The 19199-nt window shown below is 39.8% G+C and overlaps 1 protein-coding gene across 3 annotated transcripts in view; it reads right to left on the reverse strand.

The window, feature by feature from the left end:
• LOC134358996 (inositol polyphosphate-5-phosphatase A) overlaps window positions 1-19199 on the reverse strand; it is a 475517-nt gene that overhangs the window by 93516 nt on the left and 362802 nt on the right. For all 3 annotated transcript variants that reach the window (XM_063071762.1, XM_063071763.1, XM_063071764.1), the window contains exon 9: window positions 12244-12328. In XM_063071762.1, the coding sequence (XP_062927832.1) occupies window positions 12244-12328 (85 nt within the window). The remainder of the gene's footprint in view (window positions 1-12243; window positions 12329-19199) is intronic.

The following is a 19199-nucleotide window of genomic DNA, read 5'->3' on the forward strand; positions in this document are numbered from 1 at the left end:
GTGGAATGATTGAAACAGCTGGGCCAGTGTTCAATTCCATTTTAATTAATTTGCTATTCACTTCAGGTATAAGCCATGTTGCTTGTATGTTGTTAGTTTTTATGTTATAAATCTCTGTCATTCACATGATCATCAGATTTTTCATCAACAGCATGCAGATTAGTGCTCTTTTTGAAATTCCAACTTGACTTTTTATATTTTTCTCTTCCATGTGCAATCCATTTTTTTGTTTGCCAAACATGCTTTTTGTATGTGTCCTACTTTGTTGCATTTTCCTGCAAGTTTCACATTTAAACCTGCACTGCTCCAGTGTATGTGAGCCCCTGCCACAATGGTAACAGAATTTGTTCGGCCAAACCAGTTTCTGTTTTGACGTTGCAATTTTGTTCATGTTCACTTTCATTCCTGACTGCAACTCAATTGCAACGCAGTCTATCCTTTCCATTGATACAGCAAATTCAACTGCTAATGTAGGAGCCATTTTTGAATGCTTTCTTGCAAGATTTCAAACTAAGCAATCTCTTGGTGGATCATTAAGTCCTTTACTAAACTAATAAAGCTCAGGCAACTTCTCCAATTCTGCCACATAAGCTGAAATTGACTCCCTTTTCTTTTGAATCCACTTCTGAAACCTAAATCATTCTGCATTGAACAATAGTTTCAGTTCTAAATGTTCCTTCATTACTTGCACAATATCAGCAAAGCTAATTCCGGCTGGTTTGGCTGGAACAGTCAAACTTCGAAGCAAATTGTACGCTTTCCCACCTTTGCACTCAGTAACATGGCACTCACTTCTCATTGGCTATTTCATTTGCTTCAAAATACTGCTCAATTGGTTCTGTAAACATTAGCCAATTATCTGGTGTGCAATCGAAAGCATTTATCTTTCTTTCTTTCTTCTCAAATCTTTTTATTGTATATATAGGAAAAATAACATGAGTACATCGAAGCAACAACACTTACAATGCCTCAAAAAAAACCATTATCTTAAAGATTGAAAACAAAATTTTGTGATAACCAAAAAAAACCTACTGAGCAGAAAAGTGAGAAAAAAAAGAGAACCCATTAGGTGTACAACCCCGGAGCCATGCGTCATACAAAAAGCTTCTTTCTAATGTAGTCATCCATTTCTGTTTTTTTATTTTATTATCATCACCTAGTACTCACTGTTTATGAACCTATGAATTTTGTTCTTTTTCAGCCTTTTTAAATAAAAAGTTGACCATCTCTCTCACTCTTGTGAAGAAAGCATTCAGCACTGTTTTCTAAAACTTGAACGTCTTGCTGTGCTTCAACAGGTAGGAGGATGCCTTGGGCTCTTTTTTAAAACTTACTTATCATCACTGTTATGTTTTATACCTCCAAAACTAATCAAAAGAAAAACATGGGCTCAGGGATATACGTGTCTACTTCATTTTTACTTTAGTGAGGCACGCACTTATGAGAGGATGGCATAATGATGTATGTCATTCGCGTTCTTCATACATGTAACCCTTAATGAATTATGTAATCAACAAAGAATGCTTAATCAAACAATATATTTACAATATCACTCAAATATTAAATAACCAACAGAGAGCACTGCTGAAAATATAACACTTCTGAGTAGTTTCAGTCTGGATTATAAACTGAAAATTCTGGTGCTTAAGATGAATCAACAGTTTGCTAAATCATAGGTTTATACCTGGGAACTTGACCAGGAGTCTACAGTATGTGAATTTATGGAGAATTACATGAAATTTTGATTGCACTGCTTTCACTCCTTACCTTGGGTGCTGTCTTTGTGGAGTTTGCAAGGGACTGCACTTGCTTCAAGTGGATGTTAGAACTTAACCAATGAATGATTTGACAGAGTGGCTTTGTGCAGAATGGCTTAAATGAACTGGTTCCAGCTCTGCACAGAGGAGGATAGGAATACTGACAAAATTAAGACTGCATTCAGTTTCTAAAAGAAAGCAGAAGGTACAGTAAATTGAAATTAAGTAGTTACAGTTGGATGAGACAGATTTGATTGTTTTTTTATACCCCTTTTCGTCACCAAGGAAAATTGCTACCTTAAGATTGATGACAAAATTGCTCAAGATGTAGAACTGAACTATATGGCTTTAAGGACAGTTTCAGTGGGAAACCTGTTCAGCTCTGGGAACCCTGGAGATAGAAAACTGTAAATCGCGTGATTGAAAGAGGCAGGAATCCCTGTTAAGAAAACCATTCTGCTTCCGTTTGCCCATTTGAAACAGCTCATGGTTTCAACTGTAGTAAAACCAAATATCTGGAACTGTCTTGAGAAGCAAACAGAATGTCTCTGACACAGAGAATTCTTGTCTGTAGTTTGCTCGGAGATAAAGAAATTTGCCTGCCACATAGATTCATGAAGATGCCCTGAATAGCACTGAGGCCAAAGGTGATGTAATTTCACACAGATTCAAAGGCATCTACACCATAGCTGCTACCACGGCAAAAGCCATGTGCATAACTACATTAAAATAAGTGGTCCAGGATATTATAATATGTGTGGGTATTACTGCAATAATGATGTACTGTAAGACACCCACTGTGGATGCTCCAATAATAGAAAGTTAACATACTCTGATGTTTAAGATGGCACTACTGAAGGCGTGCGACAGCCTACTGGGAGTTCAAAAGGTAAGAATGCCAACTAAAAACATTATTAATAACTCCTTTTCTGAAGTAAATTATCACTGCAAACAATGAGGAGGCAAGGTGAGAGATGAGCCATGCTGGAGTTAGTGACTCAGAGGGGAGGAGTTGAGGCAGAGGAGTTTCGATAGTCGTCTAACTCACCCAGGTGCGAGGTTGGATCGTCCTAAGCGCTGAGTTGAGTTGGAGAGATCGAGAACGGCTTCGGGCTGGGTGGTACAGTCTAGGCCCAGACTGAATCACTGGGTGGCATGCCCTAGGCCCGGAGCATTTTGCTGCAGTGGGGCCTGGGTCTTAATGCGAGGCACGATCTGCTGCTTGGACAATTTAAATGCCGGCCCAGATGCACTGGAAAGGCAGGGTGTTGCGACCGGAGGCGAGAGTAGGGCTGATTTTGCTCACTCACTCTTGATGTTCATTCCTCTCTCCATGACGCTGAGGCTGTAAGACTGCCCCAGCTGCTGTGCTTCATGTCTGCGAGCTTTGTGGTGATTTGTCCTGCTAATGTGATGAACTGAGACAGAGGCTTTTTGCTTACTCCAGGCTGCATCAGGGATTCGGATGTAGGGACTCAATTTGGCTCGGAATGCTGTTGCTCTCTTCTATTGTTTGCATGACGTGTGCCTTTCTCTTTCTCTGCGCATTGGGCATTGATTTTTTTATATTGGAATCTTTTGGGTTTCTTGCTTTGTGGCTGCCTGTAAGCAGACAAATCTCAAGGTTGTATAATTTATACATACTTTGATAATAAATGTTCGTTGGATCTTTTTTAAGTGTCGCAAAACGCTGAAAGAAATGAGATGAACCCGTGCTCAAGATAATGGGGAGATCAAGTTGCCCATAATTGCAGCAAACCATACCACAGAGACTCATAGTATTGAGTAGGGACTGGATTAGAATCCTTGGGGCTAATTTATCTTGTTTCAACGCAACGCTTGGTAGAGCAGGAACAGATGAAGAGCAAACAGTCGAGACTTTCCCTTCAGGACCAGTAGCCTTTGATTCAGCACAAGAGGAAAGAGGGAAAACAGACAACCAAAGGAGATAGTTGGAAAAGTGGATAAGCAGAATTTCAGTCTTGAGTCAGCACCAGACCATATTGGTAAATAGTACAGGAGTAGCGAAATGGTAAAAAAAAAGTACTGCAGAGCAAGTATCAGGCAAGTTAATGCAGAGCCTCTGAGAAAATCACTTGTTCAGAATAGCTGCAGCACACAGACTACAAAGGGCCAATCGAGAGCAACATGTCAATTTAAAGTGATGCTACCATGCAAGTTCCATCTAATGGCCCAGGAAGAAGGTGGCCCCAAGATTCCACAACTATCAGTCAAATTTAAGAGGTTTACTCTGGTTGCATGTAAATAAACAAGGAATTATTGTATGCATCAGCGGAACAGCTTGCACCATTTTTACTATATGATCCTGAAGATCCGGGAAGTATAAGCACTGCCGATCACTACTTTACAAACATTCCCACTCCTATACAAATTTTACACATGCCCTCCAGATAATTCTCCATGTGACTTTAAACCAAAACACAGAAAACTTTGAGGAATTTTTTTTTGCCAGTTTTCATACAACCCTCCCACGCTCACGATGAAATTTCCTTTTTTTATGACTGGATTGTCCTGCTTTTCCCTTTTGTTCCCAGTATAAGATATGGCTTCTTTCAAGGCAGCATTCTCTCCTCCTGACTTTGTAAATGAATTGTATCCCCATTCTAACCTCCCCTATAATAGGCATAAACAGCAGAGGTAACAATGCGCTCTTAGAATAAACACAGCTGTGATGGCTGTGATTACGTGAATAATGAGCTTGAAATCTGCATTATCTCAGTAGTGACAAAGAAGCACCAATTACAAGTACTGCAGTGGCTCCAGCAATTGGTGCTGATTAGGTGCTCAGGGCAACGAGGCAATGAAGTGATATTTGCTCTTCAGTTTTTTAATGGAGCAAGGAAACAATAGAGGCAAAGCCAGGCCTTTAAAAACCTTGCACCGATTTGCTCAGAAGTAATAAATAATTTGTAATAAAGTCAGCTTGAGGAGCATGAAAAGAACCATTTGCTTATCTGGGGCCCAGACATCCATGTGGTCTCTGCCAGACACCTGCCTAACAGCAGTTCCCAATCCTCCAAGATTATCCCAAGAGTCGTGAGTTAAAGATTGATCTTCAGCAACATGAAAATATAATAGGACAATAAAAATGTTTTCTTTTTCTTTAAACTTGATTTTTAAGTCAAGGAACTGTCAATGGAAAGAACATGCCCATTTGACCAATGGTTGAGAATTACCTTGGCAAATAACAAAGAGTGTGCACATCGTCCATGTGCTGGAATACTGGGAACTGCACAACTGAATCTACTGTGTGCCTACAGAGCCGGGTGACGATGGACCAGGTGGGATTAAGGTTATAGTAGTGGTGGAGGATAAATGGGAAGGATGGTGGCGGTGGGGGCACAGATGTGGAGGATGAAAGCGTTAGGGGATAGATGAGAAAGATGAGATGGTGAGGGTACTTGGGGAGGGTGACAGCCCTTTCCTCTGCTGTGGTGAAATTCATCAAGCAATTAGATAGATTCTAAGTCCAAAGTGTGGTGGGAGGTCACAAAAGGGACCTATCCAAGAGAGGTTAGGACGTCATGCATCATTAAGAAAGAGTGGTCATCACTAGACTCGAAGGAGACTGACTGTAAGAATTGTTCTATCACCAAGAGAACCTACTTGAAGTTGACTCCCAAGGTCATATTTGACAGTAATGGACCTGCTATGGTAGGTATCTTTTTAGAAGTGATGAAGCAGACCATACACATGCTGTGAGGTACGTGCATGTATGGGCAGTGCAGCACACAGGCCACATGTGCATGGATGAGAATCACATGATGGCATCCAGACACGAGTTGCCCATCACTGGACACAACTGCCCATGTGTTAGCACACCATGAAATATTGGAAAGAAACATATGGACTTCACAATCTGCACTTTAAGTTTACAACTTTTTTTTAACCGAACACTTCTTCATGGATATTTATTTGCACAATGCTCCTCTTTACTGAGCTACAGAAAAGAATATTTAGGCCTTTTGCTCTTCCACTCATATTGAAAATCCTGGCACCAAAATAATCTTCCCAGAATCTGCATCAAAAATACTATAGATATTCTCTGTCAATATTGCCTTACCGTGGTTTAAGTCTGAGTGGGGCTAAAGTTTCAAGCTATAACAATGATTTAATAGGACATTGAATTATGGCATGTCAAAACACACTTTACAATGCATATTACAAAGACATTGTAAAATTACAGTAATTAGGATGGCATTTTGAAACATCTTTAATAGATGATCAAACTACATGTAATTATCTACGTGAGGCGCTGCTTCAAGAGGAAATCTCCATCATCAAAGATCCCCCACTATCCAGACCACGTCACCCTCTTTCAGCATGATTGGGCAGCAGGTAAAGATGCCTGAAGTTTCTCACCACCAGCCTCGAGAACAGCTACTTCCTTTCGATCTTCTGGTTCTTGAATCATCTGGCACAACTTTAATCACCACTTCAAACAACACTATGGCCACTTTAATTACTTTAGACTACAATGGATGTTTTTCTTGGTTCTAATTGTGTTCTTCTTTGTAAAAAATTGTGTATATTTTATGTTTAATTGACGTTTTTCTTCTGGACTGTATGCTGCTCATCTGATACTATGTGCCTGTGATGTTGTAGCGAGTAATTCTTTCATTACACATGTGCATATGACAATAAACTTGAACCCGACTTTGACTTTTAATGTAGGCAGTGGAATCAGGGATACAGTTGTCAGTCCAGATCAAATGATTGTTATCAGTTTATCTATCTCTCTTATTAACTAGGATGACCTGATACAGGCGGAGGTACAATATGTTTTTAAATGGGTATAAACAAATTTCAGTTGTGGGCAATGAGCTCTCCTGAGCTGTTGTCCTGACTCCTGCACAATAATCCAATTTGCTCAAAGTAAAAAAGGAAAGGAAAATGTATAAGTAAAGATAATTTAAGCAGGCCCATCTGAGCATTGATTGACAGTGCAAATCAACATACAGCGATCCCAAAAATAGATTTATCTCCCAGATCACCACAAAGTAAAAGTGAGCTCTTCCGCTGCAGGATCCTTGGAAAAAGGGAAGTCCTGTGATTGCAAAGAGTCTTCAAATATCAGTAGTCTTCCTCTAGCAGATACCTATGTTTATTAACGCCAGTCTGCAGATTTATTGTCTTGCTTCAGTGCATCTCAGTGGGTAACAGAACTGAAGATATTTAGTTGGTAAGTGTGAGAGTCACTTTGGCCATATTATAATCTAGACAAGCATTTGCAACTATTCCCAAATGTTGTGGACCAGCATTGATTTCAGTTAGGATATCTTTCACATTTGTCTCTGATACTTAGTGGCATTCAATGCAGAGCCTATACCATCAAAATCCTGTAAACCAACATCAAGATATGAATTAGCCAAACAAACTCTACGGCTACAAGAAATGTTGACCTGAATCTGGTTACCTGTGGTGACTCACTCACATCCTGATACCCCAAGTCTTCCCACCATCTACAAAACACAAGTCTAGAGTGTAACGAAATATTTTCTATTGCAAGGATGTGAAACTCCTACAGCATTCAAGAAACTCAGGCCAAAGTCACTCACTTTATGGACACCGCATACATCACTGCACAAATTCATTTCTCCCCTGCCCCCCCCCCACTGGTGAACGAGGGCTGCTTTATATACCATCTGCAAAAAGCACTCACCTCAGTTATTCAGGGAGCATTTCCCAAACCCCTAAATCCACAGCTCTTTGTAATCTCACGACCTCTTAAAGAAAGCAAGGACAAAGGCAGCAGGTAGACAGGAACATCACACTTGCAGGCCTCTTTCCAAGTTGGATTTGACCCAGGTTTGGAAATATATCACTAGATCTTCATCATCTCTCTGTTTAAATTCTGAAACTCCCAACCAATAGCATAGTGCAAGAAACCTCCACCAGAACAACTGTGGTAGTTCAAGTAATTTTCTTCTGTGCACCTTCTTAAGAGCAATCAAGATGGACTATAAATACTGGCCCTGGTGGCAATACCCATATTTAGAAAATAAATAAATAAATAAGAAAAAAATCATTACAACTGTAGTATGTGTGTGTATGTGAAGTGATTTTTCTGTGGTAATGGTGTAAACAGAGATTCCAGAATCAATACTTCTCTTGGAAATTCAGTGAGGAAGAATGAAATTGTTTGGAGGAAGTAATCTCATCGAATTCATTGTGGCACATTACAGGAAAAAGTAGATTTAAGGCTGCTGCAAGTTTAAAGTGGCTGAAAATTTGAAACAGCCTTGAACTGCTACAAAACCCCACAGGGTAAATAAACTATTGGTCAACCTGAGATCAAATTTGAACTAAGCCTATAAGTATCCCACTCAACAGGAGTTCAATTAACTTCAACCTATAAATGCTTATAAACTCACACCCAGTTAGTAGCGATCATTTCTATCTATAATATGAACATGATTCAATCTGTTTCCAAAATTCAGTTCCATTAACGCGCCATCACCACAAACAAATTTTTCAATAGTTTTTTTTAACACTTGTCTTATAAGTAGATGGGTGGGAGGATATGTCTCTACCAAAGGAGGTGTAAAGCATTCCTTCCCTCCGCTAGCCTGATCACCTTTGTGCAATGCGTAACACCTGCTTAGCTGCCACCACCCCGAAATCAGGGTCATGTGAAGCCACGGGAGCAGGCGGTGATGGTCGTATGAGCAGCTGGTGCATATCACAAGTTCTGGTTTTGCGACCACTGACGCCAGGCAGACAATCACTGAAGAGTATTGTTAATGGCTGGGGTCACCTATCTTGTAAAGACACTGCCCAGAAGAAGGTGATGACAAACCACTTCTGTAGAAAAATTTGTCAAGAACATTCATGGTTATAGAAAGACCATGACTGCCCACGTCATACGACATGGCCCATAATGAAGGAACCTTTAAGAAGCAGAAATCAGAATCCCTGGGTTTATTTGCATAAATAATATTCTTGTCTTAATTCTCAGATTCTTATCATCAAAATAAAAATACTTTTATGGCAAGAATAGTTTGTACTTCATATTGCAATGCCTTTTTAACATATTAAGTAACTGTTCAGTTCTCAAGCATTTCAACATTCCTATATGTTCTTAACCAACAGACCTCAGGTAGTCAGTATGCACAAGCACTCCTCCCTCGCCACCATCCTCAACACCAGTGCACCCCAGGGCTGTGTGCTGAGCTCATTGCTGTACACTCTGCTCACACTTGACTGCACAGCCAGACACCCGAGTAATCACATTGTCAAGTTCGCCAGTGACACAACAGTGGTGGGGCTCATCCCCAATAATGATGAGATGGCCTATAGATAGGAGGTGAAAGAGCTCAAGGCCTGGTGTCAGGCAAATATCCTCTTCCTCAGTGTCAACAATACAAAGGAGATGGTTATCGACTTCAGAAGAGCTCGGATCACTTGCGCCCCTCTGTACATTGGTGGCTCAGAAGTGGAAACTGCAAGCAACTTCAAACCCCTGGAGGTGCACATCTCATACAACCTCTTACACTCTCAGAATACATCATATACAATCAGATAAACACACCAATATCTCAGCTTTCTGAGAAGACTGAGGATGCCTGGAGAATGCACATCTATTCTCACCTCATTCCACAGATGAGCAGTAGAGAGCATCCTAACAAGCAACATCACTGCATGGTATGGAAACTGCACTGTGGCAGCCAGGAAGGCCCTAGCACCAGCCTATCCGCCATCAAAGACTTATATACAGAAAGATGCAGGAAAAGAGCCAGTAACATCACGAAGGATACCACCCACCCTACTAAGACTGCTTGTCCTACTCAAATGAAAAAGTAGGCAACGTTGCATTCATGCCATGACCACCAGACTCAAAAACAGTTATTTTTCCTGAGCAGTAAGTTGATCAGCACGACCAGCCAATAATCCACCCTCTGTGGCCCAATTACCACTGCTTTATCATTTCCTTTCAGTGTTAAAGAGCGATTTTTGGGTTTAGCACATTTATATTTAGCAAATGACTTCAGCCACCAATCTTCAAATGCGAATATAAATTGTAATTTAATTTAAAATGCAGCTCTGAACAATTGGTTCCTAGAAGCTTTAAATCACAGTCCAGACAATGGTGATTAAAATTCATTTATATGTCTGTGGTGTGGGTGTGAATTGGGACGTGTGACATCTGTGTGTAGTTTCAAAGAAAGCATTGTGGATACAGTGTAAATATGGAATTGTCCTTTGATGTTTAGCTCTTAAAATATTGAGCCTAACTTTGGGCCAGCCAGATGTTTGCACCAAAAATGTCTCAATCTGATGCTGCTTTGTTGAATAAAGAGGCTGCTTTAATTCTACCAGTACTTTTCTCCGGTGACTTCATTCACGCAACAACATTATGGACAGACACTCCTATGCCTAGCAATACCTTATGGACATACAATTAATCTATGTTTATAAGATACAAGGGGTGATTGATAAGTTCGTGGCCTAAGGTAGAAGGGGTCAATTTTAGAAAACCTAGCACATTCATTTTTCAACATAGTCCCCTTCTACATGTACGCACTTAGTCCAGCGGTCGTGGAGCATACGGATCCCTTCTTTGTACAGCAGGGATGATTGATAAGTTCGTGGCCTAAGGTAGAAGGAGATGAGTTATACAGCTCTCATTACATGCACGTGCAGTTCAACTCTTTGAGTGAAAATGCAGAAAGTTTGAAGTTAATAACTCATCTCCTTCTACCTTAGACCACGAACTTATCAATCACCCCTGCTATGGACCGCTTTCTGGAGGTCCAAGACGCCAACTTCTACAAAGAAGGGATCCATATGCTCCACAACAGCTGGACTAAGTGTGTAAATGTAGGAAAAGTAAATGTGCTAGGTTTTCTAAAAAAAATTGACTCCTTCTAACTTAGGCCACGAACGTATCAATCACCCCTCATATGTAGTTATATTTATTGTGTTTTTATTATAATCATGTTTTTTTTATCTTATTGTATTTATTGCGCCGCATTAGAGCAGAGTAATAATTATTTCATTCTGTTTTATACTTGTGCACTGGAAATTACATTAAACAATCTTGAACTTGAATTAGAATTGAATGTCTAGGTTATCTTGCTCCTAGCTTTCATGTGGACTAAATAAAACCCATGAATCTGAAGCATTTAGTTTTTTGTTGCATAAAAAGTGAATGAAAAAAATTTGCTGGTGAACACAGCAGGCCAGGCAGCATCTCTAGGAAGAGGTACCGTCGACGTTTCGGGCCGAGACTCTTCATCAGAACTGGCCCGTCACGGCCCGAAACGTCGACTGTACCTCTTCCTAGAGATGCTGCCTGGCCTGCTACGTTCACCAGCAACTTTTATGTGTGTTGCTTGAAATTCCAGCATCTGCAGATTTCCTCGTGTTTGCAATGAAAAAATTTGATTGGATAACTTTGGTGAATATTTGTAACTTAGTAATACAATTTGATGAGTTTCATCCACTCCCTGGTGAAAAGAAATTCTTCTAGCCTAAGTTATTTCACTGCATGCAAATGCTACCAAAATATTACACTTCTTTCTACTGCAATGTTTGCCAGTAAGTAAAATTAAACCTTCTCTGTTTTCCTCCTTTTGCTCTAAAGTTCTTTTTTACCAATATTTTTCTTGCATTTATTTTCATATTCATTAAGATTGTCTGTGTATTATATGGTCCACCGCATAGATATCACCATGTTCAACTCCCCAGGTGATGTTATTCAGTAGATTACAAATCAGAACATTACTGGTCAGGGATAGTAAGCATACTATTTTCCCATTTGTTATGAAACAAAAATAGCGACATTTCACTTTAAAAAGTTAATATATACAGACGTTCCACCTTCCCCCATTCCTCAATACCCCTGTACAACCATCTGAGTGATGGAAATCTGCCTTTACAGAATTCACAAATCACTGGCAGAAAATACTGAGATATGGAATAAAGTTGCTCACTTGGAATTTATGTGGAAAATCTAAATGAATAAACACAACAACTTTTTTTTCAACTCACATTGCTCAACGCATGCACAAATAACGTATCTTGACGTTACAGAAAATTGCAATACAAACCACTTTCTAGGACTGCAACTCCCCCTCCAGCCTGAACATGGGGCGGCTTGTAACTGTATTAATAATAACATGGCGAGAGGACAGCACATTTACATATAGAGGGGTAAGTGGTGCATATGTTGATATAAATGATTTCAATGATATTTGCATACAGTGGCTTACTGAATTTCATCACCTTCCCCCACTTCATTTTTCTTATTTGATTTTTTGTAAATTGCAAAATTATATTGTAACATCAATATTAGCAACAGTTTGGTTTTCTTGAAAATGACAAAGAACTTGCATTTGTGAAGCAACTTTATAGCAGCAAAATCATTCCAATTCTTGAGTGTGTTGTTAAACCAGATGTTAAAAGCAAGTACTTACTGGAAGAGAAATAAAGCACAGTAAAACATGTGCACTGCAGCACCTACCTCTATAACACCTTTACAATCCAATCTGAAGTTAAAATCACCAAACAGGAAATGTGGCACCTTCTCATATCGTTGGTCGGTGATCCTAGGGTAAAAACAGGGAAATTCATGTTGCATTTTCCATATCATTTCAGCTCAATTTCATTTGTTTCGAATAATTTAAGGCATAAACGCCATCAAGTGGCTTCCTGCCAAAAAGTGCAGAACCAGGGAGTTTTTCCTTAAATATGAACTTTGGATAAAACAAAATTCAATATTAAAGCAAGTTTGGAGATGATCTTCAGCTGCCTGGAGACTGTGGGCTACTTGTGCTTGCTCCCTCATGTGTGGGCTTGTGGACAATCTTCTGCTGGATCCCCATATCACAGTACATCAGTTGTTTCAATACAAGAATTATGTCAGAGAGCACAGCTGGCTGCACTGCTGGAGAGGCTTTGACAGCCGGTGAGGTCCGGTCTTCAAAACTCATCAAATCTGCTGATTTGCAATAAAAATTTTAAAAGTATTAAATTTTTACTGGAAGTTAAAAGACTAAAAACCGCACGCTGACACCTTAAAACAATTAAAACATCAAAGTAAATTAAATAAAATACTCCATAAACTTTTCTCCTGGCAGCAGATTCTTCCTTATTCATGGAAAGAGGTTATTGTAACTTTACCGAGGTTTGGACTGATCAGTGGGCAGATTTGGTTGAGGCCTAATTTGGAGTTTTTTGTGCAATTCTGGTCACCTACCTACAAGAAAAATATCAATGTTTGAAATAATAAAGAGAAAATTTTCAAGGATGTTAGAAACATAGAAAACCTACAGCACAATACAGGCCCTTCGGCCCACAAAGCTGTGCCGAACATGTCCTTACCTTAGAACTACCTAGGCTTACCCATAGCCCTCTATTTTTCCAAGCTCCACATACCCATCCAGGAGTCTCTTGAAAGACCCTATCGTTTCCACCTTCACCGCCGCCACCGGCTGCCCATTCCACGCACTCACCACTCTCTGCGTTAAAAACTTACCCCTGACGTCTCCTCTGTACCTACTTTCAAGCACCTTAAAACTATGCCCTCTCATGTTAGCCATTTCAGCCCTAAGAAAAAGCCTCTGACTATCCACACGATCAATGCTTCTCATTATCTTGTACACCACTATCAGGTCACCTCTCATCCTCCGTCGCTCCAAGGAGAAAAGGCCGAGTTTACTCAACCTATTTTCATAAGACGTGCTCCCCAATCCAGGCAACATCCTTGTAAATCTCCTCTGCACCTTTTCTACGGTTTCCACATCCTTCCTGTAGTGAGGCAACCAGAATTGAGCACAGTACTCCAAGAGGGGTATGACCAGGGTCCTATATAGCTGCAACATTACCTCTCAGCTCTTAAATTCAATCCCACGATTGATGAAGGCCAATGCGCCGTATGCCTTCTTAACCACAGAGTCAACTTGCATAGCAGCGTTGAGTGTCCTATGGACTTGGACCCCAAGATCCCTCTGATCCTCCACACTGCCAAGAGTCTTGCCATTAATGCTATATTCTGCCACCATATTTGACCTACCAAAATGAACCACCTCACACTTATCTGGATTGAACTCCAACTGCCACTTCTCAGCCCAGTTTTGCATCCTATTGATGTCCCGCTGTCATCTCTGACAGCCCAAAGCAGGGTAAAGAGCCAGAGAAATCACCTCTGACAATGACCTGCTATTCTTCTGAGTTTAGAGAAATGAGGAAGCATGCAGTTTTTTGAGGGTTAGGGTTAGGGTTGAGGGCGGTGTTGGTGTGGGCTGGACTTCCACTGATGAAAGAGAGAAAATAGCTACAAGTAGAGTCTGGTCATTTAAAACAAGATGTATAAGAAATTCTTCACACAGAGAATAATAAATCTCAGAAATTCTCCATTTCAGAGAAATGTGCAGCTTACATCATTCGATATATTTAAAGACAATAAAGTTTTGAAAGGTGAAGAAATTGATTGCTAAGGGGAATTACAGCCTGCACTAGACTGGCCATCATTGTATAGAATGACTGGGATGTCTTACCGGGGCGAGTAACCTACTCTGCTGAGACTTTAGGACCTGAATTATAGGGATACATTGAATAGGTTAGAACTGTATTCACTGGAGTGTAGGAGACTGAGGGGAGATTTGATAGAGGGGTATAGATAGGGTAAATGCAACTAGGCTCTTTCCACTGAGATTGGGTGAGACTAGAACTGGAGGTCATGGGTTAAGAGTGAAAGATGAAATGTTTAGGGAAAACCTGAGGGGGAACTTCTTTACTCAGAGGGTGATCAGAGGGCAGAATGAGTTGCTAGCAGGAGTGGTGGATGCAGATTTGATTTCAGTATTTAAGAGAAATATGCATAAGTACATGGATAGGAGGGGTTTGGAGGGCTACGATCCCAATGCGGGTTGATGGGACTAGGCAGAAAAATAGTTCAACATGAACGAGATGGGCCAAAGGTCTGTTTCTGTGCTACAGTGTTCTATGATTCTATTTCCCAGCATGAGAGCTGGTAAGCCATGGAAATTCACTGCCTCATTGGACTTCATGAGGAGTCCATTGACATAGCACAGCCAATTTAAACCCCGTGCTGGACAGTGTGCCATAATATGTGGTAAGTCAAGGCATAAGTTGTGGCATCAGAGCAGAGGATTTGCCTCTTACATTGCCACCAGCTTCCTATTACTTAACATCATAATGTATACTCCAAAGCACATAACCAAAGTCTATCACATTAATACCAAAATGCCCAATGACTTGGTCAATTTTTAAATTGGCATTTGAAAAGAGAAATTTGAAGAGACAGTAAGCTTAGAGAGAAAATTCCAGTGTAAAGCATTACTCGTTGACAACAATAAAGTACCAATAGAGTGGCTACTAAGTTCAATGTTCAAAGTAAATTTATTATCTAAGTACTATATGTTACCAAATACAACCCTGAGATTTATTTTCTTGTGGGTATTTACAGTAAAATCAAAAAAATAAAAGAACAAATATAATAATAATAATAAATAAATAACCAGTAAGTACTAAGAACAGGAGACAAAGAGTCATTGGAAGTGCTTCTATAGGTTGTGGGAACAGTTCAGTGTTGGGGTGAATGAAGTTGAGTGAAATTATCCTCTCTGGTTCAAGAACCTGATGGTTGAGGGGTGATAACTGTTCCTGAACCTGGTGGTGTGGGTCCTGAGGCTCCTGTACTTCCCTCCTGATGGCAATAGTGAGATAACACCAAGGAAATCAAAGTTGCTGACGAATAAATTTGTTGATGACTGCAAGTTTAGTTACAAAAAAGAGTTGTAATGCTATGGAAACTGAGGGGAAGAATACAGAGTGATTTGAAAATATGGATAAACATTTTAAATAATGCATTACTTAAATGGGAGCTGTTGTAAGTCTGCAAGATCAGTGCTGTTAGATGAAACAGCATATTTTGAATGACAATATGCTGACAGATTATACCAAGATACGTTTGTTAGGAATGCATTGAGTCATGTCTTCAGTGAACGAAGAGTTATCAATGACATTGTCAGCAGCAGATTTGCTGAAGCAAGGGCAGACTTGGGTAACGTTATTTGAGTGAAGGCAGCCGGACATAGTACTGGCAAGGCCAAATGATCTGAACATCACCTTGGGAGTAAATATAACACCAATATTTTAAATAGAAACACACTCTACATTTCAGGAACAACTTCTTCCCCTCTGCCATTAGATTTCATGAACATTACCTCATTATTTTCTCACTTTTTATCCAATTTATTTTTAATATATTTCTTATTGTAACTTATCGTAATTTCTTATGTGTGGCACTGTACTGCTGCTGTAAAGCCACAAATATCATGACATATGTCAGTGATAACAACATATTTTGATTCTGATTCAGCCTAGTTGAATTATAATCAAGCAGGCTCTCTGACATTGTCCGGCGTTATAGGCTGTCCCGAAGTTATGTATGTCTGACTTATGGAGGTCTCTACATATGAAGAAACTCCCACTATTCTCCTACATTCAAAAGTCTATGTACAAACGGTACATACAAACATACATTCCTATAAATAGCAGAACTATTTTCTGCTCTCTATCTCATCTTCTAGTAATTAATTTTTTTTATCAGTCTTATATGGGTGTTTTGATGCCATTCATTGCAATACTGTGGATGTACAGTTACCATATTGAGTGATTTCTGCATATTTTCCGACTCGTGCATAAAATTTGACTTATGAAGATCTTTAAAAATTGAACCTGTTTGTTACCTCGGTACAGCTGTAACTGTATAGCAGTTTGCTTTCTTTACAGGTAATACAAAATGTTAAAACAAAACTACTGATTCACAGTGATCAAATAATTCAAAATAGCTTTTAAAAATTTTATAACACTCTTCACTTTTCCCAGTGCCTTGTCTATTATTTTGAAGCAATGATGCTCACTCTTATTCTTTTTGCTGCTGTACTTAAAACTGAGGAGATGAATAGAGATCATATACAAGATATACTATTTTGAACTAGGTTCCTCACTTCTACCCTACTGCCCATATAATATAAACACGAGACATTCTGCAGATGCTGGAAATCCAAAGCAACACACACAAAATGCTGGAGGAACTCAGCAGGTCAGGCAGCACCTAAGGAAATGGAGAAACAGTTGCCGTTTCCGACTGAGACCCTTCTTCAGGACTGAAAAGAAAGAGGGAAGACGCCAGAATAAAAGGGCAGGGAGAGGGAAAGGAGGCTAGCCAGAAGATGATCAGTGAAGCCACATGGGTGGGAAAGGTCAATGGCAGGAGAAAAAGGTATCTGACAGGAGAGGAGAGTGGACCATATGAGAACGGATAGGGGGTGGAGTGGGGACCCAGGTGTAAGTGATAGGCAGGTGAGAAGAGGTAAAAGGCCAGAGTGGGGAATAGAAGAAGAGGGGAGCGGGAAGGAATTTTTTTTTTAAACGGAAGGAGAAATTGATATTCTTGCCTTCAGGTCTATATATTATTTACCCTCTGCCACTCTGAGGGGATTTGTGCCTTTTCAATTCTTTCGAGCACATTGTTGTTTCTTCAGAATCCTAAAAGTCGCACCAGTTTTCTTTTAACATGTTTCAGGTTCCCCTTGAATCTGTAAAACAGGGTTCCACTTGGCCTCTCCAGTGACACTGAATGAAGTTTAAGGCTAGGGACCAGCACTAGTCTGGTGTCAGGCCTCTTCTTCTTCACCCAGGCTCCAGGATACAATCACCATCCTAACGTTGCTTCACTGAGCACTATGATTGCTGGAAGGTGACACCAACCTCTTGAAATCCAGAGTAAAAATCACCAGTATAAAAATAACATCATACTCTTCAACGCAATCACTGACACTAGCACACTTTGTATTTCGAAAAAAGATGTTTGACAATTGTGAACTTCTTAAGTTAGTCATGAATACACTACAGCTATATTTAATGTGATACTTATCTTTATTAAAAATCTCATAATTTTGTAATTTTGTTTGTTTTTAGAGACCTCCCTGCATCTTGTTTGGCACATCGGACAGCAATCTTGCCATTTCTTTAGCTTTTGTCAGTTTTACGAGGCTAAGTTGCTGGCTCCATGCTCAATCCAGCACGGATAGAAAGAGTTCAAGGAGTCGGCCGGATTCGAACCCAGGACGTCTTGTTCTGAAGTCCAACACAGACAGCGCTACACCATGAGCACAGACTTCGTTAGCTTTCAATTTTACCTTGTATGACTACTTGCACACTTCATCAAAAAAACTGCAATTTTACAAATCAAAAATGTATATGCAACAACAACTTTGATTTTATGGAGCTTTTATGCATCTGAGTGTGGGAGTCAGAATTGGGCAAGTACACAGTTCCCTGTTTGATATAACATAGTTACCTGCCTGATATAAGGGGAAAAATGACCATTTAAGTTTTAAACAGAAATTAAAACATTTCAAAAACAGGACATTATTCTAAGAACGTCTCTTCTGATTGATACAGATAAAACACTTTGAAATTTGGGCCTGGCCTTTCTAAAAGGGATAAAACCGAAGGCATTCAAAGAGATTTCTTCCTGAATCAACTGTCAAAGGACAGATGGTGCTACCGGAATAATGGAAGAGCTTAGAGTCTTACGTTTTCCTCTCAATTCAGTGCTGCCAATAAACCATAAGCTTTTGAAAAGTCAAAAAACAGGACAAAAAACACAAAAGTAGCCATGTCAGACACTGCAGCGGTAAAACGACTGAGCGCAAAATCCTCTGATTTGCTATAACATTTCGTAGCCATTCTGTAAGAAGGATCAGTTGCCTTTTCAGTTAATTGCCATGCCTAATACGATAGCCTGTATCATTCAATTGTTCTAAGTCAAGGTATCAGCTGCAGGTCAGAAGGTAACATTTTGTTTACAAGATTATTTCCTGAAGTACTTATCTGGCATTCCCTGTGAAAGTTGACTTTGCTTTTTGTAGAGGAAGAATTGGGAATAGAAAATTATCCACAGTGGCTGGAGTTGAATGACTTTAGGTGGGAGGTCTGAAAGCTGCCTGCCATGACACCCAGCAGGATGCCTTATTAGCTGCGTCATCACAGTTCATTCAAGCAAACCATAACAGTGTCACCAACATTCCCACACAAAGACAAAGTTCTTCACACAGTCTATAAACATGCTTCTCCTGGCCAATTCATCCCAGGCTGACATCAGTGAAAAGATTTTAAAAATAAGCTCCATCAAACAGACTGAATGAGGTGCCGATTCTTCAAGCCTGCTAAGAAGAGATGTTCCGGGGGTCAACACATAATTTATCACTGCTGAGAAGAGTTTATTCTTCCAGTTTTCCTGCTCGGTAATGATTTTAGGCAAATTGGTATTTGCCATAACAGATTTTTGAAATGCAATATGAAGCTGTTAGAAAAGTGGGTTTTGTCAGAACTGTCACTAATTTTTATTAAGCACTTACACTGTAGAATGTTCAAACAAAAGGG

This window comes from Mobula hypostoma, chromosome 19 (assembly GCF_963921235.1).
Source record: "Mobula hypostoma chromosome 19, sMobHyp1.1, whole genome shotgun sequence".
NCBI lineage: Eukaryota > Metazoa > Chordata > Chondrichthyes > Myliobatiformes > Myliobatidae > Mobula > Mobula hypostoma.